Source organism: Peromyscus californicus, unplaced genomic scaffold (assembly GCF_007827085.1).
Source record: "Peromyscus californicus insignis strain IS unplaced genomic scaffold, ASM782708v3 Scaffold_18__1_contigs__length_77618521, whole genome shotgun sequence".
NCBI classification, from domain to species: Eukaryota; Metazoa; Chordata; class Mammalia; order Rodentia; family Cricetidae; genus Peromyscus; species Peromyscus californicus.
In genome coordinates, this window is record NW_026294480.1 from 661,779 (window position 1) to 688,821 (window position 27,043).

Genomic DNA, 27,043 nt, shown 5'->3' on the forward strand with positions numbered 1-27,043 from the left:
CGTTTGGGAGGGGTGGAAGTTGTCTCCCACAAGAAACCTCAGAGGGCCAGAAACCCGGAGTCCACTGCAGGCCCGTGTATACTCATAGGTGCCCTGCATCAGTCTCCGTGGCTGTGTGAAGCACGGCAGGACGCAGTCGCTTTGGTTCCGACCACCTAGTAAAGTCCCAGTGCAAAGGGGTCCAGTGCGCTTTGGGCCGCGGCCGCGGGGGGCGCTGCGAGAACTGCTGTTAAAGCCCTGTCGCGGGCGCGCGCTCTCAGAGGGATCCCGGCCGCTGCCCGCACCGCTGTCTCCCGCTGCCGGGCCAAGCCTCGTCCGACGGCCCCGTCCGGGATCCAGGCTTCACGAGTCGCTCTCGGCGCACTATCCACCCGGCCCGGCCTCTGAACCTCGGACGTGCACCTGAAAGCGCGGCGGGAGGTCCAGGCCCGGCGGCAACATGGGGAAATTTCAGTCCAAGCACGGTGAGGTGCGGGCCGGGGGTGGGAGGAGGGAAGCGGGAGAGGGGGACAGGAGTAGGGGGGGGGGGCTCCGCCACTCACTGTCCCTTCCCTCTTCCCCGCGTCCTCCGGCCGCGCCGCAGCCGCAGCAGCCTGCAAGCGGAGAGAGAGCCCCGAAGGTGAGTCCCAGCGCGGCCAGGGCGCGAGGCGGCCCCCGGGCCGGATGCGCAGAGCTCCGGAGCGTGGGGCGCGCCTTGCCTCGCGCCCTCGGGTGGGACACTCCATGGGTCTCCCGGAGCGCGTGGCCCCGCGGCTCTGGGGACCGGGTGGGCGCCTCGAGGCGGACTTGGCAGAGGCGCACCCCGCGGGGCTCACGGTCTTCTTCCTTCTCCGTGGGTTCCGTGTTTCCCACGCGTCTGTGGGCGGGCCGCAGGGGACAGCTTCGTGGTGTCTGCGTATGCGAGCGGCCGCAAAGGCGCGGAAGAGACCGACCGGCGCGCAGGCGGCGTCATGGAACATCGCGCACGGGACAAGCAGGTAAGCGACTGGGTGGTGGGCGGGGTCGCACAACCGCGAGCCTCGCAGGACTGGGGAATATGCCCCGAGTTGTGCCTCTTTATCACTGGGAGATGCAGAAGGCATGGCTCAGATGACTGGCCAGGATAGCCCATCCCTTCCCAGCATCTGGCATAGTATCCCAGAGGGGGCTTGTGTGGAGGAACTGGAATCCCCAAGCCCTAAATTAGGGGTGGACTGGTGGATCACCTCTCAGGCAGGAGGAGCTGGTGAAGGGACTGTGCGGCAGAGATGGGGATCAACCGGGGCCATGATATCAGTATTCCAGGCTTAAGGAGTTGGGGGACCTCCCCATCCGTTGATGGATGCTATAGGGCCGGTTGCTTGCACAGTGAAGTTGTCAAGAGGTAAGGGTTACCTTGCCTCACATCTTTTAGAGAGAGGACCACAGGCCTACAGGGAGGGTCACAGGTCAGATGGGCAGTGGGAAAACTGTGCTCCCCAAACCACAAGTATTCTGACAGTAGATTATCAAAGTGCCAAGTGTAGGGGCAGAGAACTGCCCAGGGCCAGGGCCCCTGGGGTGAGGTGTAGTGGGTCTACCAAGAGGAAGTGAACCTTAGGTTATTGATGTTAGGGAGATCGGATTATGAGAGGACAGCTACATTATGCTTGCTGACCTACAACTTGCTCTCTATTGCTGGCTCCGCTCTACAGGCTCCTCACTGGCCCTGAGCTCTGTGAAGTCGGCAAGTGGACTGGGATCAGTGTTCTTTCTGGAAGGACCTTCTGGCTGGTGCATAGAAATGTCTGGGTGTTTGTGAATACTTTGTGTGGCCCCGACCTGAGCCTTGGGCCTGCATAGGCTCAAATTAATATGTACCAGAGTTTGGATTTGTGCTTCCTGGGAGGATCTGTTGTCGCTGTAAACGTGGGTGTGCTGAGGCATTGTGGGTACATTGTGGAGATTCAGATGGTCATGTGCTGTCCATTTCTGAAAGAGGAGACCAGGCCAGGCAGCCAAGGTGCTGCCCAGATCCATCTTGCTGCCACTTATATTTGCTGAGGAATTCTTGGTGGCCAACTGATGCCTCTGAACTGCTTGGTTCTCAGATGCATGGTTAGCCAGAGATGTAAAATTGGGGCTGGCTCTGGGACCCTGGGACTCTTGTTCATGTCATGGGAAAGCATTCAGGCTGGCCCTACCCCTTAGCTGTCAAGCCTGGGGGCTTTCTCCCTAGCAGCAAGTCTGGGCTCAACCCTTGGAATCCCCACTTGAGAGCAATAGTGTTCAGAATGGGGCACAATTTAGCCGACAAAGAAGTGTGTGTTGCGGGAGTTGGAGGGCCAGAGCATCTCTTCTGGAGAGTGCAGGTGCTTCCTGTGTAGTTCTGGAATTACTAAAGTGAAGCTGTGATCTTAGGACCATGAATACCACACTTCGGATCTTGTTGTTGTTGTTGGGTGCGTTCTGCCTTGCATTGTTTCCTCTTAGCTTTGTCCTTCTTTCATGATAAGGCCTTTCTAAGGTGGAAAGAGCAGTCTGTAGGACTGACTTAGCTTAAGTAGCTGTACTCAACAACACTGTATGTCCTGGGTTGTCCTTTTCTGGCTGTGGCTCCTGGCCAGGTAGCACCTTGAGTTGAGATCCTAGCCTAGGATCCACCCTCACTAGGCTCAGGAATTCTTTAAGCCACTTTGCTGCCCTTGTGCCTGGCAGTTGTTGCCCAGGTCTGGGAGGGACTCTATCCTCATACTGTATCTTCTGTCTGGAAAGCTCAGTCGGGACAGTCAGAGCTGGGTTTATGTCCTTTCTCAAATCCTTTTCACGGTGTCCAGAGTTCTGCCCAACTTAATGTGGTGGAGAACAGGAGCTGTGCCCTGAAGAGGCCAGCCCTGATCGTACTGCACAACATTCCATACCATCAATTCCCAGTGGCTTGTGACCTCTTCTGGGTTCTCATCTGCTCTTTTGCTTTTGACTCTGTTACTAAGCTGTATAGGTCTGTGCATCTGTGTGCATCAAAGTGTCCTGGGTGCCACTTCCTGCCTTGAGTGGCCATCCTTGCTATTTCCAGAAGCTCTGTTGTGTGGCAGCACCTGTGTGGCCCCTCGCCTGTGGGGTGGGGTCTAAAGAGAGGGGCATGGGTTAGTTAACGATAGCCAAGTCATGGTTAAGAAAGAAGTGTGTGACATCGAAACTACGGTGGTCACAGGCTTTGAGAGAGTACTGACGGGGCTGTAGTTGAGGCGGCAGTTGGTGGTGGCTTTTCTCAAAGTGGCTGAGTAGTCATCCATGGGGCTCCACACTGGATAATTTCCTTATGTGTGTACTTGTTCCACCAGACTATCTTTAATTTCTCCAGCTCCCCCTGAAGCTGGCAGGAAATTGCTCAGATGAGAGTCACTGTTTTCTGTTATGAATTAAACACAGACTTCCATTTAGCCTCAGGAAGGAGCATTCTGGCTCACTCTAGTGGTGGAGTTTTAACTTGGACTCTGAGGGATCTGTCTGTATGTAAGTTGAGGAGCGCCACCTAGAACCATGTCCATGGCTGTCTGTGGACATTCCACAGCTGTCTATATTTGCCAGAGGGGAGGACATGGGTGCATGGCCTGTTGAGGGCTGTGTGTGACTGTCTTGGACAAACGTGAACTTCACAATGCCACTCACTAGCTCCACCCATATGTACTTGCCTGTTCTCTGTGTGCTGCTACCTTTCAGAAGGAGATAACCTTAGAAGATATGGGAATGACCAGTGTGAGATCCCATGGTTCCTTCGGGGGCTGAACTCTAGACCAGGGCTGAATTCACTGTGCAGACCTTGGCTTCTAGCAAAACAAAAACAAACCAACAGCCCTCCTTCATTATCACCTTGTCTGCAGGTTCCTCAGAACTGGAAAGCTTGCCCACCCATGCTTTGGTTCCTTCTGACTGGCTAGAATTCTCTGGAGCTGGCTGAAGAACCTCAGCCTCTTAGCTCTGCTGCTCCTGCTGTGGCAGAGGTAGTCAGGCATTCCCCTGACCTGGGCCAGGAGCCACCTCACCTGAAAAATTACATGCTTCTGTTAGGGAAGGGGAGATGTTAGCCTTTGAGAAACTCCTCATGTTTTTGTCACAGCCTAAATACCTCCCTATCCCTGGTTGACCCAGAAATATGACAACATGGGCCATAAGATGTCTGCAGGGGAGATATGGAGCTCCAGGGAGGTGATGGGGACATCATGCTTCCTCCTCAGCTGCTGAGCCTTGGAGCCCCCAAGAAGAACAGTATTTCCCTGGGACTGCCCACAGAACAGCTGGAAGGGAGGCCCTGAAGGCATGGGGTAGAAGAGGGGTAGCCTGGGTGTCAAATCCATCACGGCACGTCATCGTTGTTCCTCGTTCTCTCTGTGAGCTCCGTGTCTGGCTTTTGGGACCCAAGTCTGACTCTTGAGAAGTTGGCACAGAAGTGCATAGTGGCCCTGTGGCTCACTGTGATGCAGGGACATCAAGGACAAGCCTGGGGGACCAGCAATCTCAAGGAACACTGAGGATCCCCAAGATCAAGTAGTCAGGTAGCATTGAATCACTGTCCCTTCTCTGCTTCTGAAACTGCTGGTGTCTCACTGACCCCCACATAATCTGTGATAAACTGAGTGGTTCTTACCCAAGGTGATTAAGTGAGCTAGAGAGGCCTCAGGAACTACCTGGCTGATTTGCAGGAGATGCCTCTAGGAGAGAGGAGACAAAACTGGCCTGAGGACCCAACCTGAAAGAGCTGGTAACAATGTTTTCAGGCACATGGCTAAAGTTTACTTCCCACGATGTGGATAGTGCTAATTAGAGAAGGGAAGGGAGGCACAGGCCACTGGGCCATCCCTGTGTTGATGTTATCTCAGGGGTTAAGGCCTCTGGAACTAGCCAAGTGCCATGCAGTCAATGTCTGACTCAGTCTGGTACTTGTAGGAGGCCCTGGGGCTGCTGCGATGTCCTCTGCCACTGAGAGACCGTGTATACTTGGGCTCTGCTTTTGCTCATTGGCTAGCACTCTGCTGTCTTATGACAGGAGCTCTGGGACACTGACCATATGAGGCCACAGTTAGGGTTGTGGCCACAGAGGCTGGAGGGGCAGATTCCTGATGGCTACAATAGGGAATACAGTTGGCTGGCACAGCCTCTCTCTCTGTGTGCATTGGTCGTTGGAGGCGTGTTTCCCTGGGATTCAAGTTCTTTGAGAGGATCCCAGGAAGAGCAGGAAGTGCCCCCTGCTGGGCACAGAGGGAGTAGATATGTGCAGATATGCATGTGCCCACCTCTGCATCTGAAGAGCACCATGTAAAGGGCCTAGGCCAAGGCTCCAAGATGTGGGACATTTTGCCCAGGCTGCCACCTGGACTTATACCTGGGACTGAGGCTTATACCTGGGTAGCTTGTCATGTCTAGGCTTCTAGAGCAGCTTCAGATCACAGCTGCTAGTTTGCTGCTGAAGGAGCTAAAATGTTGGCTTCCTAGAAGTATTAATAAAAGTGGAGAAGTGGCTTCACCCTGCCCTTGCCGGCAGACTGGCCACTTTGGCAAATGATGCCACCTCCACAGAACTCATGTTACTTCCTAGTTTTACTTGTGGCTGAATAATTTATCCATGAAAGTTTTGTGATTTACGTGTGTGTGTGTCTTCTCTGTGTGTGCATGTGCACATATATGTATGCACATGTGTATGGAGGCCAGAGGTCAACCTTGGTAATGATTCCTCAGGAGCCATCCACCTTGTCTTTTGAGATAGTCAATGAGAGTCAACCTGTGATTATCACTGTTGACCAGAAGTCCTGTTCAACCTGGAGCCCTGGTGAGGAGTGAGGGGTCCGAGGTGAGCTTGGGGCAAGACCAGCAGGAGTGTCATGGCTAGGAACCATGGCTCCAATCATACACAGGGGAATGGCCTGGCCTCATGAGCAGTCTGTCCTGGAATTGTAGTCCAGCTTCATGTGCAGGAACAGGCTGGACAACTTCCCAAGGGCTATAGTTTGTCAAGAGCTGGATAATACAGGCCACATATCCAGACCCAGACCCTTCCCAGCACTGGGGACAGCCCTACTTGCTCTGTATCCCTTATCACTTGCTCTATAGTCTGGAGGCAGGGATTTGTGGTCTCTGTTTCTTGGTAAGTAAGAAGTGGAGGACAGGGCCATGTTTCAGTCACAAGCCTCAGTAGTGAGGTCAAGGGGTACCCACAGGTCATCTGCACAGAGGTTGTTGAAATCCCGGTCAGAGCTAACATCAGGAGCCCCATGCCATGGCCAACTAAAACATGACTCTTTTCCTCCCTGTGGTCAAGAGGTAGGAAACTAGCTTTATCCACAATGCTGTGGCTTAGCCATGTGGCCCTATCTTGTGGCCTAATCCACATCTCTGGAGCTCAGCTTAACTTGTTTCCTGTGGCCTTGAGTCCACATACTTCTCAAAGTTGTATCAGGAGAGATGAGGGGACAGATGTGAGGGTCTCTAATGGGATGTAGGAGTTTGGCAGAGGCTATTCCCTGTGCTTCATCCTGGCTAGGCCCAGGGAGTCTAACACATAGTAGGACCTCCCATATGTGGCTAGAAAGCCTTGTGCTTAGGAAAGCTGAACCCTGTGAACATAGACCTGTTCCTCCTACAGGGGAGAGGAGCTCCCAGAATGTTGCCTGTGTCAGAAAGTCTCTGGGTTATGAGGACAGGCTTGTGCCACCCCAGGGGATTATGGGGAAGCTGACCCACAGCAGCTCATGAAGACTGCTGTTCCTGACTGGCAGGTAGAGAAGTCCTATTGATCTGTGGCTCTGTGGGTCACAGGAAAGAGTTGTTCATGGGGAAAGCTTGTTTATATAACCCCTGGATATATGCTATCTACTGGGAGTGAGGTTGGCATTAGATGGAGATCTTATCTGTTCACGGAGCTGTTAGGGTACTCTTATGGACTGCTCTTAATGTGGACAACACTGAATGGTACATGCCCTCATGCCATTCAGCTCATCTACACGTGAGCTCTGCTCTGAAACAGTGACCAGAGTAAGACCTGAGACCCTGACAGACAGGGAAGCGGGTCAGTACACTTGTGCCTAGAAGGGTCCGGTGAGTGTGTCACTGCTGTGTCTCTCTCCTTTCTAGCCTCCTGGTGGGCTTTTCTTCTTACAAGAGGGAGGGTCTGAACCCAAGCTCACACTATCACTCCCACCCAAGAACTTCTGAGAAACCAATTGTGTCTTGTGAGCCTTGTGGTCAACGCTACCCACTGGCAGAAGGGTCCCTAGAAGGGAGCAGAGAGCAAGCATGTGGGGCAGATCCCCAAAATCTGACCTGGGTCATGTGAGAAACTGAAATACCCCTGGTATGAGAGGATAGGATATGCCCTCATGCTGCACAGAATTGTCTGTGCCCACTGGGATGCTGTTCATGTGCTTGATCTGTCAAGTAGTGGGTAGACATGCTGACAGGCGAGGCTGGTGGGGCCCAGGTGGCCATAGCTTTGGGAGAATCACGGGCCTCTGGGGTGGCTACAGGGTCATTGGAGCCTGTGGCTTAAGGTAGGCTCCTCACACTTGAGGTGGCATATGGGAAGGTTATCCACACAGCCCCCGCCCCCTTCCCAGTCCTTTGCTTGGTTATCCTTGGGCTGTCAAAACACGAATGCCCTCTGCCCACTGTCAACATCCAGCATGGGTCAGAGCAGGTGGGCTCTTCTTGGGCTACCCAGTGGTGGTCGAGGATCATCCTTGGGCTCTATTCTGTTTTATTAACTGAGATTGGTGCCAGGTAACATTCCAGTCTGGCCTAGAACATGGACAGCTGCTTCTTAAGGAGGACAGCATTGTCTCAGGCCTGTGGGAGGTGAGAATGATTATCCCATGTGCTGGCTACCTGACCAGGTTCGACTATGGCTTGTTGGATGCTCAGGGCCATCCTGGGCAGAAGCACAGCACTGGCTTGGGCAAGACTGGCTTGCTGGAGCTGCTGCTTACAGATAAGCCTGTTAGTGATCAAAAGCCCTCACTGGCCCCCAACCTGCCTCACAGCAGGCTGCACCTCCTGCTGGGCTGGTGTGTGCTGTAATCAGCTTTCACATTGATGGGAGATTTGGCAGCATCCGGCTGGCAGCCCTTCATGCCAACATTGAACAAATTGGGTCTGTTCGATCCTGTTTGCCACGCACAGCTGGAATGTCCTGACGGCAAGGAAGCCCTGCAGCCAGAAGGAAGGATTTGTTTTACTTTTGTTCTGCAGAATCTTCTCAGTTAGCCGTAGCTAGCTCTGAGCCCTGAAATCAGAGAAGCTAAAAAGCATGTAATATTTTAATACAGAAATTCAAATAGATTATTTTAACATACCATCGGGCATCCTGATGGACTGGTGTCTAGAGCTCTGTGAAGGATGTTCTGTGTGCTGGGAAGCACAGCCCTTCCTGCTGTTTGTCCCCAGGATTGTAGGTGCTGCTAGCTATTGTTGGGGGAGGGCACTGGCAGGCCCCCCTAGCATCTTTTATACCTGTGATGAGGAGGTCCAGAGTTGGTGCGTACACTGAAGGGAAATGAGTTATTTGTATCTCCTTGAAGTGAAAGCCTGACCTCATTCTGGCTCTGAGAAAGAACCTGCTCAGAAACCGCAAGAAACAGCCAACCTGGCAAAATAGGTTCCCTTCCCTTCCTGCCCCAGGGACCTGGCACAAAGCCCTCCAGTGTTCTCCCAGAGAGACTCAGAGTACAGGTGGCCTGATCAGACCCTCCCACTCCCTTCTACTCACCCGGTTAAGTGGGCCCTCACAGGTTTTGTTAGCCTTCCTAGCCTGTTAATGCTCTTGGTAGGGAAGTCCTGGCTGCTCACCCAAAACTGTTGGTCTCATATCCTGCTTCACTTACTCCTTCTTTCCCGCAGTTGAGGGCTCCTTAACTACACTGGAACTGGGTCTCTGTGCTCCATGCAACCCTGGCTCTGGCCCTGTATAACTCACCCAGTTCAGGATGTCAAGCCCATGGGTCTCCTAGATGAGTAGGGTATCCCTGGACTTGGCTTGTCCTTATCATTCCCCGTGTCAGTGTCCCTGGGGCTCCAGCTTGCTGCTCCCTCTGGTTGGCATCAGCCCCTTGGCTGGCAAGGCTAGCCATCAGACTCCTATAGTGGAAAGTCTAGGCTAGGCTGGTGCTGCCTTCTGCTTCTGTCAACTCTAGGCCAGCCTCAGCTTTGCTGGGAGTCCTGAGCCTATTTTCCTGAGGCTGGGGAGAGCCACTTTTAATCTGAAGATGATATTGTATTTTGAGAAAGATTGGTGGGGGAGAGGGAACCACACTGTACTTGCTTTGGAAAGCGTGTGTGTGTGTGTGTGTGTGTGTGTGTGTGTGTGTGTGTGTGTGTGTGTGTGTGTTGCTCTGCATGCTTCAGCGTTGTGCCACAGGAAAGAGTGGGTCCCAGAAGGCCACGAGGATCACTGGTGCAGTAAGCATTGGAAAGAGTTCGGTGAACCCGAGGGGAGCTCTCTAGTGGAGTGCAGGGTCTAAAACGATGGGGTGAGGCCATAGGGGTAGACATGGCTCACCACGAGGCCTGGAAGGAAGATACTAGAACACATCATCAACAGAATGCTAGCTGCAGTGGTTGCCATCGAGCAGCCCAATCTGTGTGGAGGTAAGGAATATGGTAAGAAAGTATTTGGGGTAAAAGCAAAAGGTATTCCAAGCAGGATGAGAAAAGCCCTATCAGGGTGCATCTGAAGAGAAGATGAACGGCCAAAGGAAAGAGCTCTTAGGAATAAGGAGGGAGGAGGGGACTCGGCTGGATACAGACCCCACATACTTGAGCTTATCCTGTGGAGTTACCTGCGGCCACTCAATTCCTGCCCCAAGACCTCTTTTGAAAGGAGGCAACTAAGGTGCACCAGTCTGGCAGTTCACTGAGTCCTGCTGTATCGAGTTCTAGAGCCTGGACCCTAACCTGTGTGAGACCCCTGACTCCTACCTCCCACCCAGAGCTGCTGTTCTGTTCCCAGGTCACCTCCATGCTCAATAACTCAGCTATTCCTAGGCTGACGGAGGAGCCAAACAGAGGCTCCTGGATGGTTCGGAGGGTGCAGGAGAAGAAGGTTAGGGGACTGCCCTGGAGTGGACACCAGGGGAGAGATGGCCTTGACAAAGGGTGGTTGTCCAGACATCACAGGGGCCCTGCCAGTGCAAAGGCCCCCAAGGCAGGAGTAAACAGTTCAAATTCCAGGAGGAAGCATATACAGAGAACTAACTACACCTACCTCCTAGGAGCTACAGTAAATAAAGACGTGTGGACCAACCTTTCTGAGGCTCTAGGAGGCTACTTACTGTCTGTGACAGGCATTACAGCTAGCAGGGTACAGGAAGCCCTAGGGGAGCGATGACCCCCATCCCCGCTGGACTTATGGCGATTCTGAGACCCACTCCATGGCTGTGGAGCAGGGAAGTGGCATAGCCCTATCTTTACTTCAGACTTGTTTCAAATGATTTGGGTTTTCTTGAAAACACAGCTGGTGTTGACTCTGAGAAAATAGCCAATTGGCACTTTATCCTTGGTCCCCTGGCTGTGTTTTGAGCAGTAGCTGGTGGAGTTAGTGGCTGGGCATGATTGGGATGAGGAACCAATGGCATCTAAATGACCTTAGGGGATAAAAGTGTCATACATACCCTCTGTGGGAAGACCACTGAAATGGTGACCCCAGGGACCCCATCTCTTCCAGGCATGGCAAGGCAGCTGGAGCTGGCCAGTGGCTTGGCTCTGCATATCCATATCCTGAATGAGAGGGCATCAGCTCCTCTGTGGGGAGGAGAAACTGCCCAGAAGGATCTTCAGACTTGGTCTCAGGGTTCCTTTTATTTGTGATGCACAGAGTATAGGACAGAGGTTGGCACAGAACAGGAAGAACACGTTGGTGTGTTGGGGCTCCTCGGGAAGCAGTTAGGGCAACAGTGGGTGCCATTTCTCTGCCCGTGGTGCAGGGGACCAGAGCCTTGCTGGCCACCTCCGGCCTTGGAAGCCAGAACATCCTCGGCCAGTCCCTTGGACCTCATTCATATGCTAGGAGACCCTGCCATGTGCAGGCTTTCCACTCTCCCGTGTCTGGATGAACCTGGGCTTCCTTTCAGCTCTCCCTGCAGCTGCGCAGCCTTCAGCTGCCTGGAGCTGGTACCAACTTCTGAAACAGATTATTTATTAAGAGGCTACAACACAAGTTTGTCACAGGACCCACTAAATTTCGTTAGGGTGGTTTGGAAGATCTAGGTTTGGCCTTTGTCCCTTTAAGATCTTCAAGCAGCTGCTGCCAGATAGGGTAGCTGTGAGGCCCCCCCTTTGATCTCCACAGCCCCGCCAGGCAGCAGAGCCAGTGAGGGTCTGTTTCCACACAGCTCTGTGGAGAGCACTTAACAAAAATGAACACCATTTATTGCTTTTTCTGAGTTGTGAGCTCCCCAGGGGCCTGGCGCCGGTTTTTAGCCTGCTTATCTCTGGTAAGAACACCACATCACACAGTCCCTTCTAGAGTAAAACAAAAACAGTAACTTAGGGTTCAGTCGTGTTCTCTTCCAGCTTTGGAATTAATCTGCCTTTGAAATGGGAAATGTAAAGCTTTAATAGGAGTGAAAGGAAACCAAGATGTCCGGTGGGTTTCCTGAGTAGGAGTCGAGATGGAGGGAATTGTGTGAGGTCTGCATTAAAAATGAGTAGAGTCCACTTCACCTAAGCAGAGGCGGAGGAATCTGGGAGACCCGAGTTTGGGTTCCATTCTGTTATTTTGCAACCTCTGCAGCCTGTGAGTGGTCACCATCAGAGCAGGTTGGCCGTGCTTGATCAGTATTTTCTTTGAAAGACAACTGTGGTGTCCGGCATAACTGATGAAAAACACCAGTGTGTAGACCAGGAGCACTGGACTGGAGCACCAAGAGCTAAACCCAAAGCAGTTTCAATGTGCTAAGAGCGAAAACAAGTAGTCAGCATGGTTTATGTTACTTAATTCTCTGGGCAAATGTACGTGTGTGTGCGTGTGTGCGTGCGTGCGTGCATGCGTGCGTGTGTGCGTGCGTGTGTGTGTGTGTGTGTGTGTGTGTGTGTGTGTGTGTGTGTGTGTGTGTGGTGTCGTGTTTGCATGCACAGTGGATACAGACATAAATATATACAGGTTTCATATACACATGCCTATGTAGATTTCATGTGTGTCCTGAACTTTGTTTCAAGGTGGGCCCTGTTTCTGTGGGTGCCTTGGTTTGAGACGGAATCCTGGGGGGGATGTGGAGTCTCCTTTCTTTGCTGAGGTGAGGGGCTAGTAGTTCTGTGCTTCCCACTTGGGTGGGTTAATGTGGATGACACAAGTCACCGAAATCCTTCTCTCTCAGTGAGGGGTAGAGAGTCTTGGCAGCCAGACATTAAAAGGAGGCTACTGACTTCCCTGGCAGCATCTATGTAGCAAGAGTTTCTCCAGCAAGTGGCCTGGGTACATCCCTGTGATGCACTCATCCAGCGACTCATTCGCCCCTCCCACCTGTCTAGGATTCTCTGTGAACTGGCCATGGCCTGCACCTCCTTGGTGAGTGTGGACAGTAGATTGTCGGCTCCCCACATGGCTGATCAAGTCCTGAAAATATGGGCCCTTTAGGGGAGCATTTCGGGGATCAGTGTATTTCGGGGTGAGTGGGTGTTGGGAAAGTGGTCCATGTTATATCTTCTATTATTTATCAAATGACGGAAACAATGGAAAGCTATGTAGGAACAAGAGGAAGAGGATGATGGAAATGTTTGTATTTTCTGGACTGGACAGATAATGGAGGAGGGCAAAATACTGGTGTGAAGGATGAGTGTGTGTGTTTTAGGAAACCCTGTTACTCCCTCAGTTACCCATCTTTTATAAATTTCAGGTTTTGGTTATCATAAAATCCCTGATGAAAAAGGTCCAAACTCCCCCCTCCACCCAATTTAAAAAAAAAAATGTGCAGAGTGAAAACTCCCTGCAGATCTTAGAAGAAACAAGAAGCCGGCATGCACTTGCTATATTTCCTTCCTGTGGTGGCTTGGATTCACTGTCCTTAAACATCTTGTTTTGGATTCAGGCACTCAGGACCTCATGGCCCTCAGCCCCTGCAGGGGACCTGCCAGGCACCACAGGAACTGCTGGGCCCCTACTGCACATGTGTCGGAATTATTAAGCCCATAAAACTAGATTGTCACATCTGAAACTGTTTAGCTGCTGAAACTGAGATGTGACTTCAAAGCTGGCCAAGCGTTTCCAGACAGACGAGCGGGCTGGCACCTGGAAGTGGAATTCCAGCCCCTGGCGGCAGGCAGAGTGGCCTCCTCACCTTTTCCTAAGAAAACACCATTCCTCAGAGCCTAGGATTAGATGCCACACCTGGAAACCTATTTGAGGAACAAGGTTCCTGCATCTGAGGGCTTTCAAAGCCATCATCACCCCGGAGTCCATTGCTTCCCTGCTCTAAGGGTGTCTGCTGCCCACTTTCCCCACAGTCTCCTCCTAGCCTCTTGTTTCCTGCTTCTTACTAGTCCTTACCCCTCTGGTACCTTCCCCCTCAGGAGAGGCTATGGCCCTGCTCTCTCCACCCTGCAGCCTCTTCCTTCATTCCCGCTTGACCTGCTGGCTCCAGCACTGGCTGCCCTGGCTTCAGTCACCTCCTTCAGGGCATCCCAGCTCTTTGTGGCTCTCCAAGTGTAGCCTGACCCACGGGTGATACCCTGAACTTGAGATGCCCAAGAGGATGCCCACATTCATCCCACACGTAGCACATCAGCAGCCTCCAGGCAGGAGCCCGGGTGTTCCCTCGGCTCTCCTGCATGCCTTTGGGCACTTGCAGCCCACACCTGAAGGCACTACTGGCTGCTCTCATGTACTCCTTCACCTCCTGTCTGACCCCACAAACATGGCGTGAATCTCACCTAGGTCCTACACCTAGGTCTTCCCACCAGCAGGCGATTCTTAGCCTAGGCTCAAGCCCCAGCACCAGTCTTACAGAGTGACCAGGACTGACACTGCAAAGCTTTCCCAAAGATCATCCTGGTGGCCTCTGTCATGTCTCTGGAGAGTTCCGTGTCTGGGGTAGAGTGGCTGCAGAGGTCTGTCAGGAACTAAGAATTCAATGTGGGTAATTTTCCTGATGGTCAGGAGCTAATGTTGGAGTGAACAGACATATAAAGATCCACCTTAGTATTTGGCTACCACGTGTTCTAGACGATGGACCCTTCCCAGGGGCCCTATGGTGCCAGCTGTCCTGTTGGGCACAGCTCTGGACAGTAGCCTCAGTACATCTGCTGTGGCCTCATCTTCTGTTTCCCTTCCCCTAGAGTACCACTAAAGACCCAATCCCTATTTGTTTCCCCAACCCTGCCTGTTTCTGTATTTTTTTTATCTGACTATATCTGTCTCTCTGTGTGTCCCTCCCCACAACCCCACCCCATCTCTGAGACTGACAAGATCTGGCTATTCTTCCTAGTCTGTGTTCAAGGGTGCACACACAACCTTGACCTTAAAGCTGATAGTTAGCGCCAGTGCTTCCACAACCCTACAGGTTGTGAGCCAAGGGGAGATGTGGACTTGTTGAAGGTCACATGCATACTTCGTCACAGAGAATAGGATTCTTTGGGAGCGCTCACTGCCTGTCCTTCCTCCAGAGGCCTGACTTGCTGCTCTACCTGAGCCTGGATTCTCCTTGCAGGGGAAGTCCTTGGACCTGGATTCAGGAAGGAAGATGTGGTCTTACCTCTTGATCTAGACATCCAGATTGTTTCTGGACAGGAGTAAACATCCGCTCCCTAGAGAAAGAGAATTCTCAGAAGTCAGGCATGGTGACACCCGCCTATTCTAGCACTTGGGAAGTGGAGACACCGCCCAGCCCACAGAGACCCTGTCTCAACAACCCATTAAAAAGGAATCCATTCCCATTCCTTCCATCAAGAACCTGCATGTGCCCACCAGCCTTCCTGGCTTTCACACAGTTGGCCTGGGAGCCCAGACTTCTAGCAGGTACCCCTTCTCCATACTGTCTTCTTTTCAGAAGAGAGAAGCCCTGTTTTTAGAACCTTTGAGACAGGTTTAAAGGAACTTTACCTCTTGGTGCCAGTCTGTCCCTGGCCTGGTTGTGGGCCCCCACTTCTCCTCTAGGACCCCCAGCAGCCCAGTAGTTACCCTGAGGAGTCAGGTGATTGGTGACAGACATCTACATTTGCCTGACCCTTGCTTGAGGCGCAGGTGGAGACAGTGTTCTCATGTTCCTAAGTCTGGGGGACACTTCAGGCAGTGAGCAGCCAGCACATGGTTATCCTGAGGCCCGTCTGCCCTGTGCTTCCTCTGTCTCTCACTCTCAGAGCTGCCTGTGGTGAATGCGCATTTGGAAGATGCCAAGGCCCTGCAGGTTCTAACAGGTGGTGTGATTCAGGAGCGTGATCTTCTTTCAAAGATGCCACCATCTCAGGACAACTTGAGTTGCCCCCTGACCTAGGAAACGAGGACTCTGGGTTTGTTAGGAAACTTCCCTGCTTGCTGCTGCCACCCAGTGGCAATTATGGGGAGTGTTTGTGGGCTGTGACCTGAACCTGCCTGGGGCCTCTCACCTCCTCAATACCCTGTGGGGTAATGGAACAGGGCAGGGCTGTGAACTGTGGGCCCCTCATTTTATGTGTGAATAAATGGGTGTTTGTAGAATGTGGACTATCCATGAACGTAGCAGCAGGGCAAGGAACCCCTCAGGTCAACCCAAGTTAATCCCAGACTTAATACCATCGATGTTTGTCATCTTTTTTATGGGTCATGTTCCCACTGTGACATGGACCCCACAATCATGACACTGGTCCCCAGTGGCTAGGAGAGCATCCATCAGAGACTGGGGAATGAGCTGGTGATGTTTTAAGGGCAGCAAGCAGGGCCTGGGGTAGGGTGAGTACTGGAGGGAGGTGCCCCTGGGTCAGGCACTGAGGAGATATGCAGAATGCTAAGCTGGAGCCTCATCAGGCAGCTGGGGTCCATATTAACCCAGACATGACATCCAGTGTGACTTGGACAGGGCCAGACATTGGTGTCTAGCAACTGCCAGTGTAAAGAGGAGGTAAAGCTTGACCAGAGAGGGTAGCTTCAGAGGCCAAAGCAAGGAGGGTCTGGCAGAGGGTATGGCTCAGGTTCCTGAAGAGGAACTGGGGTGAGTGGGGATGTGAGACTCTCAGGAGAATCTGCTAGGGCCCGAGGCCACCAGACTCTGTCACAACAGGGGTAGGTAATGTCCGCCTTTGACAGCCTTGCTTGTGGGCCTAAGTCATAGGGACTTGGCTGCACTGGGAGCGGGGGGGGGGGGGGGGGGGGGGCCTGCATGTCTGGCCAGTGTCCCTGCACAGGTTTTATATGATGTAATTAAAGCTCTTGGCTCTTCTATTTAACTAAAGCGTTCAGATTAAAGGGTACTTCTATGTAAGCAGGACAGATTTGACTAAAACACCAGGCAGAGGCCAGAATTACCCCACAAACATTCATTTTCTTCTTTGATCCGGGGCCTCTCCAGCCACCCCTTGGCTAGTGCTTAGAATCCTGCATGTTCTAGGGTTTGGTGTATGCTGACAGTCTGCTGCAGTGGCCCTGCCCACACGGTGTGGCCTTGGCCAATTATAGCAGCCATGGCCTATTATTGTATCTTTGGGAATGTCCCAGGACACCAGCCTAGAGTTTGTGTGGGATCTTTTTTCTTTATCTTATTTTCCTTCTTTTCTTGCAGTGCTGGGCTTTGTACCTAGAGCAGTGCATCCCAAGCATGCTCTCTCTCACTAGCCCAACCCCCAGTTCCTTTTCTGAATTAAATATCCTTGCTTCTCCACCTACTAGTGCTTTTAAAGTCTATAACCCATTCAGAGCTCCAAAATCTGCTACTCAAGATTATTTTTAAAATAAATGGAAGGTATCCATGAATGCTGGCTGTTCCCACCTCACAGACAGGATAAAGCATGGTATGCATTTACAGCAAGTCAGAAACTGGTAGCTCTAGGCTCTAGCCTTCCAGCTGTTTCTTCATCCTGGGGTGCTGTACCCACCAATTTCTCAGTGAGATGAGACTTACCGGTTGATGAAGGATTCAAACTCTCTGGCCCAGAGCTAATGGGGAGCAACCAAGTCCTGGAGTTCCATGGGGGAAGGGACTATGAGAATCTTGGGGATCCTCTCTGCTCTTACCTGTACCACTTTTTAGGCCCTTCCTGGAGGTGGGTGCAGGTGACTCAGGAGATGACCACCTTGACCTCGGCTGCTCTTGCCCTGGCTCCTGTCATCTGACAGTGACTGGAGTCTTCGACCCGCTCCCTGGCATCAGCCAGCATTGGTTTCCCTGCATAACTGTATTTTGCCAGCAGCAATTTATAACCCCTGGACTTGTAATCAGACATAGCACCTTGGATCCGTCTAGTACGAAGCTGAGCCTGTGAGTTCCATGTCCTGGAATTCTAGCTTCCATGCCTCACAGAAGTTGGAACTGATGCTTTAAAAGTTACTCTGATTTCAAAGGAAAAAAAAGTTCCAAATCGGGCTTTTAGAAATGAGTAGATTTCATCTTATGTTCACCTGGGACAACTCTAGGCTCAGGCCTCCAGTCTCAGAAGGACACGGCACTGTGCATTGTAGACATAAAAGAGTTTCACAGGACCAGGACAAACTCCTAGCACTTCAGTAAAATCAGATCTTTTATGCCTTGAATCTGTGGGTTATTTGATCAGTGAATTAATGAGTACTCCTACTTCTTCCTCCTTTTTGAGAAAGGGTCTCACTCTGTAGTCCTGGCTGTCCTGAAACTTGCTGAATAGGACAGGTTGGCCTCAAACTCACAGAGATCCCCTGCCTCTCTGTCTCCCAAATGCTGGGAGTAAGGGTGCATGCTACCACCTGCAGCTAGAAAGAGGACTTTTAATAATTATGGGGTTTTCTCAACAATATGATCTCCAGTGTAACCCCTTAAATGACAACCTAAGAACAAGCCATATAGGCAGCCTATCCCTAATGGTTCCCATGAGTTGGGAGGTCCAGAAAGAGGAAGACTTTGGGGGTATTTATGAGATGTAGATATGAGCAGGGGTCTCCTCTATTTCCTGGCCCTAGTCATTCAGCCTTGACCATTTTGGTCTCCTGGTGCACAGCCCAAAAAAACCTAGACAGGAGCTCCTCCCTCTTCCCTCTGCTGCACTCCAGGGTAGTCCTAAGGACCTATCCTGGCTTCTCCTTTCAGGAGACCAACACTGGGTTTGTCCTCACCAACCTCGCACAGCTAGAACCCAGAATACTGCTGTACTCCCATCTCTGTCCCTTGAACCTGAGTGTTTCTGGTATTCCTCTTCCATGCATTCTGCAGAACAGTCAGTCTGTCCATTCAGGCGTGGGCCTTTTCATGGTTATTTCCTTGTTTGCTGCTACAGACAGAATGCTTTTCCCACTCTATCACAAAGGCATCAGGTTTTTACATATGCTGTCATTTCACGCTCTGGATTTGATCGAGACCTGTATCCTTGTATCCTGCAGATGGACATGACCCTACAAGGTGGTGCTGGGAAGCCTGCCAGGCATCCCATATTCTCCACAGTGAGGAATGGGGTGGGGGGTATTTCTTGGTTCCTGTGGTCACTGACAGGGTAAGAATGTGCCAAACTGTACATGGGATACTCAGTTTTCTGAATGAGATATAAAATTGAGGAACTTTGTCTTTCTCTTGCCTCCAGCTACAAACCAAAGGCATCCTTTGACCCATGTTATCCCTAGGGACATTGCTAGCTGGCCAGATGGATGGGTCTTAGCTCAGCTTCCCATCTACTCGAGGCCTCTCAAAGCTTTGAAGCCACCTGGAGTCAAACAGAAATGCCAGGAAACTGGCGGGAAATGCTCCTGGGGGCCCTGAGTGCTGGGCTGGGGGCTGCGAGTTCCCCCCACCACGAAGAACCCTTTGATTGCAGATGGCCTCCATGGCACATTTATATTTCCTTTCTTGTAGCCTTTGCTTCTGTGGATTATTTACAAGAACCATGCGAGCTTTTGTTGTGCAGTTTCTTGGCTTAAACATCGCCTGGATGTGTTTGAAGTCCTTCCCATTTTTCCATAACTGGTCTTGAGATCAGCTGTGGGCCGAGGGTGTTTCTTGGCAGCCATCCCTGGGGGAGACAGTGGCCCCTCTGCAACTCCAGTGAATGCCAACCTGAGTTCATCCCATGGGTACCATGGGGGCAGCTTTAGTGGAAAGTACTACAAGCTAGGCCAGGAATAGTGCCAGGCAGGGTTCTTGGTCTCAAGGCTTCTTATACTTGTGGGTTGGCAGTGTTAGGGCTGAGCTGCAGGGAGATCCCAAGTCTCACTTTGGACAGCTGGCTTTGCTGTGTAGGCAGTGAGGCCCAGTTCTGGAAATGACTCCAGCACATGGTCCTTGTACATTCTGCTGTATAAAGCTGGAAGGGATGGTGTATGTGGGCCCACAGATTGAGGGGCCTCTCAAGGTCTGATGCTGGTGTCTATTCAAGGTCTCAGCCTCACAGAGCTCCTATCTGTTGTCTTCCTCTGCTCCGCTGAGCCTCATGGTTATACGTGGCTCTTCTTTTGCAGGAGCTGCCCAATGGGGACCCTAAGGAGGGGCCTTTCTGGGAAGACAAGGGCTCCCTAGAAGGTGAGTCCAGCTCTAGCAAATGTTCCCAGACTTCACCCTGACTTGAGGGCTCATACCACAGAACCCTCAACACTGGCATATAAGAGTCAGGGTCAGTTGGGTCCTAGTCTGAAGAGCAGTTAGTTTTTGAGTAAGCAGCAGCCTCAATCATCTGTGATTCTGTACCAAGCAGGCAGCTTGGATCAGTCAGTGGGAGAAGCAAAATGTTGAGCCACAGTGTCCCCACACACTTGTTCATTTTGTGTTTGTAGTTCTGGGACTGAGCAGAGAGGCTGGGCTTCATGGACTGGTGCTCTTGAATTCTGAGCTAACATCATGGCTACTTATTGCAACAGTGTGGAGTGGTGGAGCAGTCCTAAACATGCCACCTGTGACTTGAACCCCACCTGAGTCTCACATGCATGCATCTTTGGTGGAGTCAGCCCCACCCAGAGATGTCGTAAGTTCTTACAGGATACTAGTAGGTGCAAAGGACTGGCCTTCAGACATCTGCTGAAGCCCAGAGGGGCTCCCAGTGCTGCCTGCTGGAAGTCAGGCACTGGTTATCCTCTTAGCTCATACCTGGACAGACGCCTGACCAATGGCCCTGGGCCCCTTTCCTGAGGACACAGCTTGAGACCTAGAGGATATGTGAATCCAGAACAGGGCTTCTTATCCATCCATATAGGGAGTCAGGGTAGACAAGACTTTGGCCATCAGATAGCCCGCGTGTCGTTGTCAGTGGGTTCTGGATTGAAGGTGTTAGAAAATGACCATGAGAATGAGGAGAAAAGCCTGGTGATACAGGAACTCACTCCCCTGGAGGACTCTGGAGTGGAGACCACTCTGTTATGATCTTGAAGGGCCTTCTCCCACCCCCTCTGTACAGTGTCAGCCTAGAGGAGACATTGCTCATTGGGAGCCATCAGGTTGAGGCTAACCCAGGTGAGGCCTCTCTCTATTCTACAGGAGCATTCTTAGCTCAGTACCATGCAGCACAGAAGAGATCCGAGACAGCCAACCCATTTCCCCTGTCCTCATGCTGCTCACATGGGACGGGCCTTGCCTCACCTCCTTTTGTCCCCACAGTTGTGCTGCCCCCTGAGAAGTCTGAGGGCCATGAGGGTCAGGGGCAGCTCTTCAGCATGGACGACGGGGAGAGGGCAGCAGGCCACGAGGGCCCACTAAGAGCCAGCAAGAAGCATTTGAACATTGATGTAAGTCCTTTTCCCTGCACACCTCCATGAGTGGGTCCCTAGGACCCGGGATGAATAGTGGTGGCCCTAAATGGGGACCATGACCATGCCAGCCCTGTGGTTTCCTCAACCTCCCTGAGATCTTAAAGCAGGACTATAATGTGCTGCTCTGGTGGGTTGCATGGTATGGCTGTGAACTTGGCCATGCTGGGCAGATGGGTCTCCATATGGAATGGGTATCCAGCACTACTGGACAGGGAACAACAGCAGGGTCTCCTACCCCACAGGCAGGGGAGCAGCAAGAACACTTGGTTCTAATTCCTCTTACTCAAAGTGATCCTGAGTATTTGCATGCACAGGGACAGATGCCACAGGGGGGAAACTGAGTCATGAGGCATGGTGTCAGTACATCATTAGGAGGGGGTAAGGGGAGGTGGGCAAGGACAGGGACTGAGGGTTGCAGCCAACTGCCCTTGAGCTTCCTCGTCCTGGCTGGAAACGAAAAAGAACTACAGCTGGGGCCTTCCCAGTCCCACATGACTCTTCCTTGCCTCCCATCCCTGCACACCGCCTACAGGCCCTCCAGTGTGATGTCTCAGTGGAAGAAGACAACCGCCAAGAGTGGACTTTCACACTGTATGACTTTGACAACAGTGGGAAAGTCACCAGAGAGGTAATGTGCCCACATGCGTCAGACCACCCATAGGATGGGGGCTCAGGTCAGGGGTGTGGCCTCTTGAGATCTGGAACCAGTCTGATTCAGTAGACAGATGGACAGATGTCTGGGTCCTCAGACAGAGAGACAGAGCGAGCCTTTACTGGAGAGAAGGAAGAGACTAGAACTTTCCTGAGATAGAAGGGGAGGCAGAGTGGGGACCCACTTACACATCCTCAGCTAGCTAGTATCAGTGTCTCCTTACTCTGGAAGTCTACACATCTCCCCATCAAGTCCAGTGTGGCCTTTCCCTATAGCTGTGATGTCCCCTAGGCCAAGCCTGGGACAAGAGTCCCTCCCAGAGCAGCCTGGGTCCTTGGAGTGCAGAGAAGGCATCTGCATGGGCCATGTGACACGGACGCTGAAAAGTTCACCTGCTCATTGACCTAATGTTTGAATGTAAGAGATGTGGCTTAAGGACAGACAGCAGGGCCACCTTCAAGCCATGCATGACATCCTGGGGCAATTCTGGGCATAAGATACAGCAGTCTCTGATGGGGAGTAAGTGGACCCAAGGTGCCTGCTGTGGCTAGGGGATGAATACATGCTTGGAAAAGAAGGGAGAAATGTCTGTCATGTTGGTCCCAGGACATGTCCAGTCTGATGCACACCATCTATGAGGTTGTTGATGCCTCTGTCAATCACTCCTCGGGCAGCAGCAAGACCCTCCGAGTGAAGCTAACTGTCAGCCCTGAGCCCTCCAGCAAGAGGAAGGAATGTCCTCCCCCTGGCCAAGGTAAGGGGTCTCTGCCAGGAGCCTTCCTCTTCAAATGGTGCCATCCCCATGAGCACGACCCCTAAGACAGGCCACTTCCACAGCCACCTAATTTATGTTTCATCCTTGCTCTTCTCTGTAGCACTTATCTCTCTACCATTGACCCCTGGATATCAGCATTGTTCATGTCCCCCAACCACTTTCAGTCAAAGATTCTGTTTCTACAATGTCCCAAACAGGACCCGGTACCTGGCAGGGGACAAAACTTTGCGTAGTGAGTGGATGGATGGATGAGCAAGAAAAGTAATTCATTAACAAAGGGCATTGTGGTGTAGGCCTCCAATCCAAGCACTAGGGGTGCAACAGGGTTAGAAGTTCAAGGCCAGCATTGGTTACAGCATGACTCTGTCTCAAAAAAACAACTCAATGACAACAACACAGAATGAGTGGGTGGATGGATTCATGAGACGTGAAGAATGCATGGGTGAAGGACAGGCAGAATGCGTGGGTGGAAGCACGGACAAGCAGGTGAGCAGGGGATGAGTGAACTGCACAGTGAGGCATGAGAGTGTGTCACACCTTCCTTTCAGACCGGGAGTCCACTCGTGGCAGAACAGAGAGTGAGCTCACAGAGGACCCCCGAGTGGCTGACCGAAGGCTGTCTGCCTACAGCAGGTGAGGTATGGGGCCAGGGGGTTGCATCCTGCAGGCCTCCCCAATTCCTTGTCAGGAGGAGTGCTGAAATAGGTAGGTCCTGTGTGCTGTGAAGGGTGATGGTACCTGAGTGAGGCTGAGCACCATGCCTATGCAAAAGAAGGGAGCAGGGGCCACTGTGGCCCCAGTTAGGTGACCAGAGAACACCCCGATGTTTAGGGCCACTCAAGCCTTGTGAGACCTGTGATGGGATCCTGGGTCCTGGTAGGCTGCCGTAATGAGCTGTGGACCTTAATTCTCTGGACAACATACAACAATGCCCAACTGCCTCCCTTCTGCCTTCTCTAGACAGTGGGTACTAGTTCAAGTTCCCACTTAGGGCTCCTAGACAACCATCCACCTCTGCAGGCACCCCTGTCATAGGATGTTTGAAGCTCTGGCCATGAGTACATGGTCAGTCCTATCCTCTCTGCTGCACACAGGAAGCCCAATGCTGATTCCCAGACCTGCTCTGTGCGAGTACCCTACTGTGTGGATGAGAACACAGAGCGCAGAAACCACTACCTAGACCTTGCTGGCATCGAAAACTACACATCTAAGTTTGGTCCTGGTAGGTACTGGAGGACCCCCACCTTGTATCTACCCTCTGGGCGTAGATTCCTCCCTAAAGGTGCAGGTAGGCAGGGGGCTCTGGAATTCCGATGGTGTTGGGTCCCAGGTGTCCATACCTCATTTGGACATCCCATCATCCTTTGCCTAGATGTGGATGCACATCTTACCCTCCTGCCACTGGCAGGGGCCTGGAAAGCAAGGAGGTTAAACATCCAGGTATGTGTTTGAGACATGCTCTGGCTTAGGGAAAAATATAAAACTACTGCATTTAGGTTCAGGAGCCTTCCAGCTGGGGGAGCTGGCATATTAGCTAGAAGAGGTGGTCAGCCAGCATTGTAGATACCTGTCCTGCTCTACTGAATGTTCCTTTAGAGATTCATGAACTGCATCCTGGCTGGTACTCTGAAAGCTGGAGGCCAAGTCCCCCACTAGCACCCCACTTCTACCAGGCATCCCTTGGGGGGTTCACTCAGGCCATTTGAACCTTGTGACAGTGTCTCCGAACAGTCCCTCCAGTCTGTTCCAGACAACCTGAGCTAGAGGTCCCTGGCTGAAGTTGACCTTCACCCAGGAAGGGCTGGCCCTGTGTGCTAGATACTAGAGCTTCAATCCTCTAATGATGGGGGCATCTGAAGAGATAGATGGGGACCCAAAGAGTTTAGTGGGGAGTTTGACCACAACTGGCCCCACGTACTGAGGCCACTGCTACCAGGTTATTTTGAAAGTCTGATTCATTCTCTATCTCCCTCCCTCCCTCCCTCCCTCCCTCCCTCCCTCCCTCCCTCCCTCCCTCCCTCCCTCTTTCTCTGTGTGTGGTGGAGAGAGGGACAGGGGATATATTAATGAATTAATTCTGGTCCTTCACTGGAGTGTCCCTTAATATGACACAACTTTCTGATGCCCCCTCGTGTCCTGGACAGGGCTCTGACTATGCTAGTAGAGAATTTCTACTAATCGGACCTCCACCACAGGGATGAAGGGCCAGCTGAGCCAAGCACTAAGTTGCCAGGGTGGCCAAGCCCCTTTAAGGAGTGACATAGTGACACCCAGGGTCCTTAATGAGGGGCTGACTCCCTTCTGGGATGTAAGATCTATCTGGAACTGAGCCGTGACCTCTTCTCCCTGCCCAGCTTGGGGCATTTGGCCATCTGAGCTGTGACCCAGCCTGCAGGTCACCTCTGTTCAAGCCCATAGTGCAGAGATGACATGTGTCCCAAGCCTTACTGTGGGCCACCACTCTGTCTTGTCCCCAGGGTCACCACCTGAACAGGCCAGGCAAGAACATCATGGCAGGGCCACACACATTCCAAGCAGGTCCCGATCACAGGAGTCCGACGCCTATGCTATACACCACCGCAGGTCCCAGGTCCTGGCTGACCATGTCGTACCAACTAATGAGCCTGCTGTCCGGGCCCTGGCTGCGCAGCCTCGGATCAAGGGGCAGGAGAAGCAGTTCCTCAGGTCTCCCAAGGGCCCAGGAAAACCTCTTGGGGCACCAGGCAGCAGCAAACCAGGGAAAACGCTCAACTATTGCCTGCAGGCCATCCCGCTGCCCCAGGGTGCTCAGGATGGCCACCACCTTCCGCAGCCCCCACCACAGCCCCCACCACAGCCCTATGGTCACAAGCGGTACCGGCAGAAGGGCAGAGAAGGCCACTCACCACTCAAGGGACATGGCCAGCCTACCATGGTGGAGCATGAAGTGGTACGGGACCTGCCTCCCATGCTAGGGCCCGAGGGCTACATGGTGCCTGTGATCCAGAGGCATGAACACCATCACCACCATGAGCACCACCACCACCACCATCACCACCACTTCCACCCATCCTAGCACCCAAATAAGTACTCTGCCCACATGCCCTCAGGGACACAGAGCAGGTGCTGGCATGTGCCCAGTAGAGAGTACAGCATTCCCCGATCCAACACCCAGCTGCAGATGTCAAGTGGACACCAGGGAGATGGCACCAGGCTGGATATTCATGGACAAAGCCTTCCTTCTCCATGCCATTTGGATACCAGCACATTTGATGCAGCTGATGATTCTCAGTAACAAATGCTCCTGTGTGATCCAGAAAGCCCATACACGAGGGCAGAAAAACATCTGCTCTTACATTTGATGCAGTGTGGTCCTAGGATGTTCAAGGGACTGTGCCTAGACATTCTTCGTATCCTTGTGGTCACTGACCTTTGGGTGCCCCAGTTGTTCGTGGCACAAGACCAGGAGTGAATGGAAATGGTAAAGCTTTCTGTGAGGTTTATTCATTGTAGTCAGCGGGTTGGGCTTGGGAAGTGGTTCTTCTTCAGCGTACCATGTCCTTAGTTTCCAACATGTCACACAAAGCAAAACAAAGAGGTCAGAGTATCAGCAAATGTGGAGGGGGCATGAATGAGCAGAAGGGCAGGGTGATGTTCAGCGGGCAGCTCAAGGCTTGGTCTCCAGAGCTTCCAGCATCCTAGGTGGATGTGGATAAGACCCAGACAGGTTGGGAGGGGATGGATCAGGTACCATGCTGGAGGCCCTCACCTAGACTGCGCTCATTCTTGTATCATAGCCAAGTGACACTTATGTGTCCCTTCTACAAGGGCTGCAAGGGTGTGGAACCTCAATAAGCCATGGTCTTTTGGCTCCACCAGAACAGGACACTGCAAGGGGAATTTACCTCTTGTGAGTTTGTGCAGGTAGCATCATGGCTTCTTAGCTTAAGAAATTGTGCATTCTGTAACATGCCATACCTTGTATTAAAACAGACTTTTCTGAGAGCTGTGGTCAGTCTACCTATACCTTGTAGCTGCCAGTGGAGATGACAGGTACATATTGTGAAGGGTGAGTGATGTAGAATCATCTTGGCTAGTGTTGGTTGATATACACAACTCTATAGTAATTCTTACTAAGGTCTAAGAAAAACCAGAACTCTAAACCCAGGATTTACCTCATGCTGGCAGACACTGGGCACCATATCAGCCACATGGCCATGGCTTATGCAAACATTCATATTCAACAGAGAAGCAACACCTTATCGTCTCTCCTTAAACACTAAATTCTACGTAATTCCTGAAGATCTGAGTGTAATGTCTCCTGTGAGCTGGTCCCACATGCATAGGGAGACCTGGGGATTAATAGCCCACAGAAGGCTGTTGCTGGTCACTTCACAGCTAGAAATCACATACATGCTCCTGAATATAAAAATGACTTTCCTTACAATATGACTAAAGTCCCTATGTCATGGATGTAGAGATGGTACACATTTGCGGCTCCATTGCCCGCACCACAGCAGTGGGATTGGGTAGGAATCATCATGGCCACCTAGCTTGTTTCTCAGTATGCAGCATTAAGAGGTCCTTTCAGGCTGAGAGAAATCACACAGGCTATCCCTAAAGACACCTTGGTCCATGGTTCAGCTGAGTACCTAGGAAGAGGGGAGATTCTGCCAGGTCTGGGCTTTGGCTTCATCCTTTAGAAATTCAGGGCAGGTGGGAGTCCTAACAAGCACGTGGAGGGAGCCGAGCACCTGCCACTAAGTGAACGTTAAGCAGAGGAGTCAGCACCACTCCAGCAAGCTGAGGGACC

General features: G+C 52.1%; 1 protein-coding gene across 3 annotated transcripts; it reads left to right on the forward strand.

Annotated features, from left to right (window-relative positions):
- The first annotated feature begins 40 nt into the window (after positions 1–40).
- On the forward strand, positions 41–26,235 carry Nkd2 (NKD inhibitor of WNT signaling pathway 2). 3 transcript variants are annotated; one of them, XM_052742901.1, is made up of 10 exons: positions 41–464; positions 584–619; positions 874–977; positions 19,544–19,604; positions 20,673–20,800; positions 21,357–21,452; positions 22,083–22,230; positions 22,800–22,884; positions 23,346–23,473; positions 24,835–26,235. In XM_052742901.1, the coding sequence occupies exons 1-10, from the start codon at positions 440–442 to the stop codon at positions 25,203–25,205; spliced, it is 1,182 nt and encodes a 393-aa protein (XP_052598861.1). In that variant the 5' UTR covers positions 41–439; the 3' UTR covers positions 25,206–26,235. The 3 variants fall into 3 exon arrangements, with proteins under 3 accessions (XP_052598861.1, XP_052598860.1, XP_052598859.1); XM_052742899.1 differs by having other exon boundaries at positions 45–464; positions 24,729–26,235; XM_052742900.1 differs by lacking the exon at positions 584–619 and having other exon boundaries at positions 43–464; positions 24,729–26,235.
- Positions 26,236–27,043: the final 808 nt, after the last annotated feature.

Coding starts and splice junctions, on each gene's coding strand:
- Nkd2 (XM_052742899.1), top strand. CDS start 440: ATGGGGAAATTTCAGTCCAAGCACG. Junction 978..19,543: donor ATCGCGCACGGGACAAGCAG/GTAAGCGACTGG, acceptor CTTCTTTTGCAG/GAGCTGCCCAATGGGGACCC. Junction 23,474..24,728: donor CACATCTAAGTTTGGTCCTG/GTAGGTACTGGA, acceptor TCTTGTCCCCAG/GGTCACCACCTGAACAGGCC.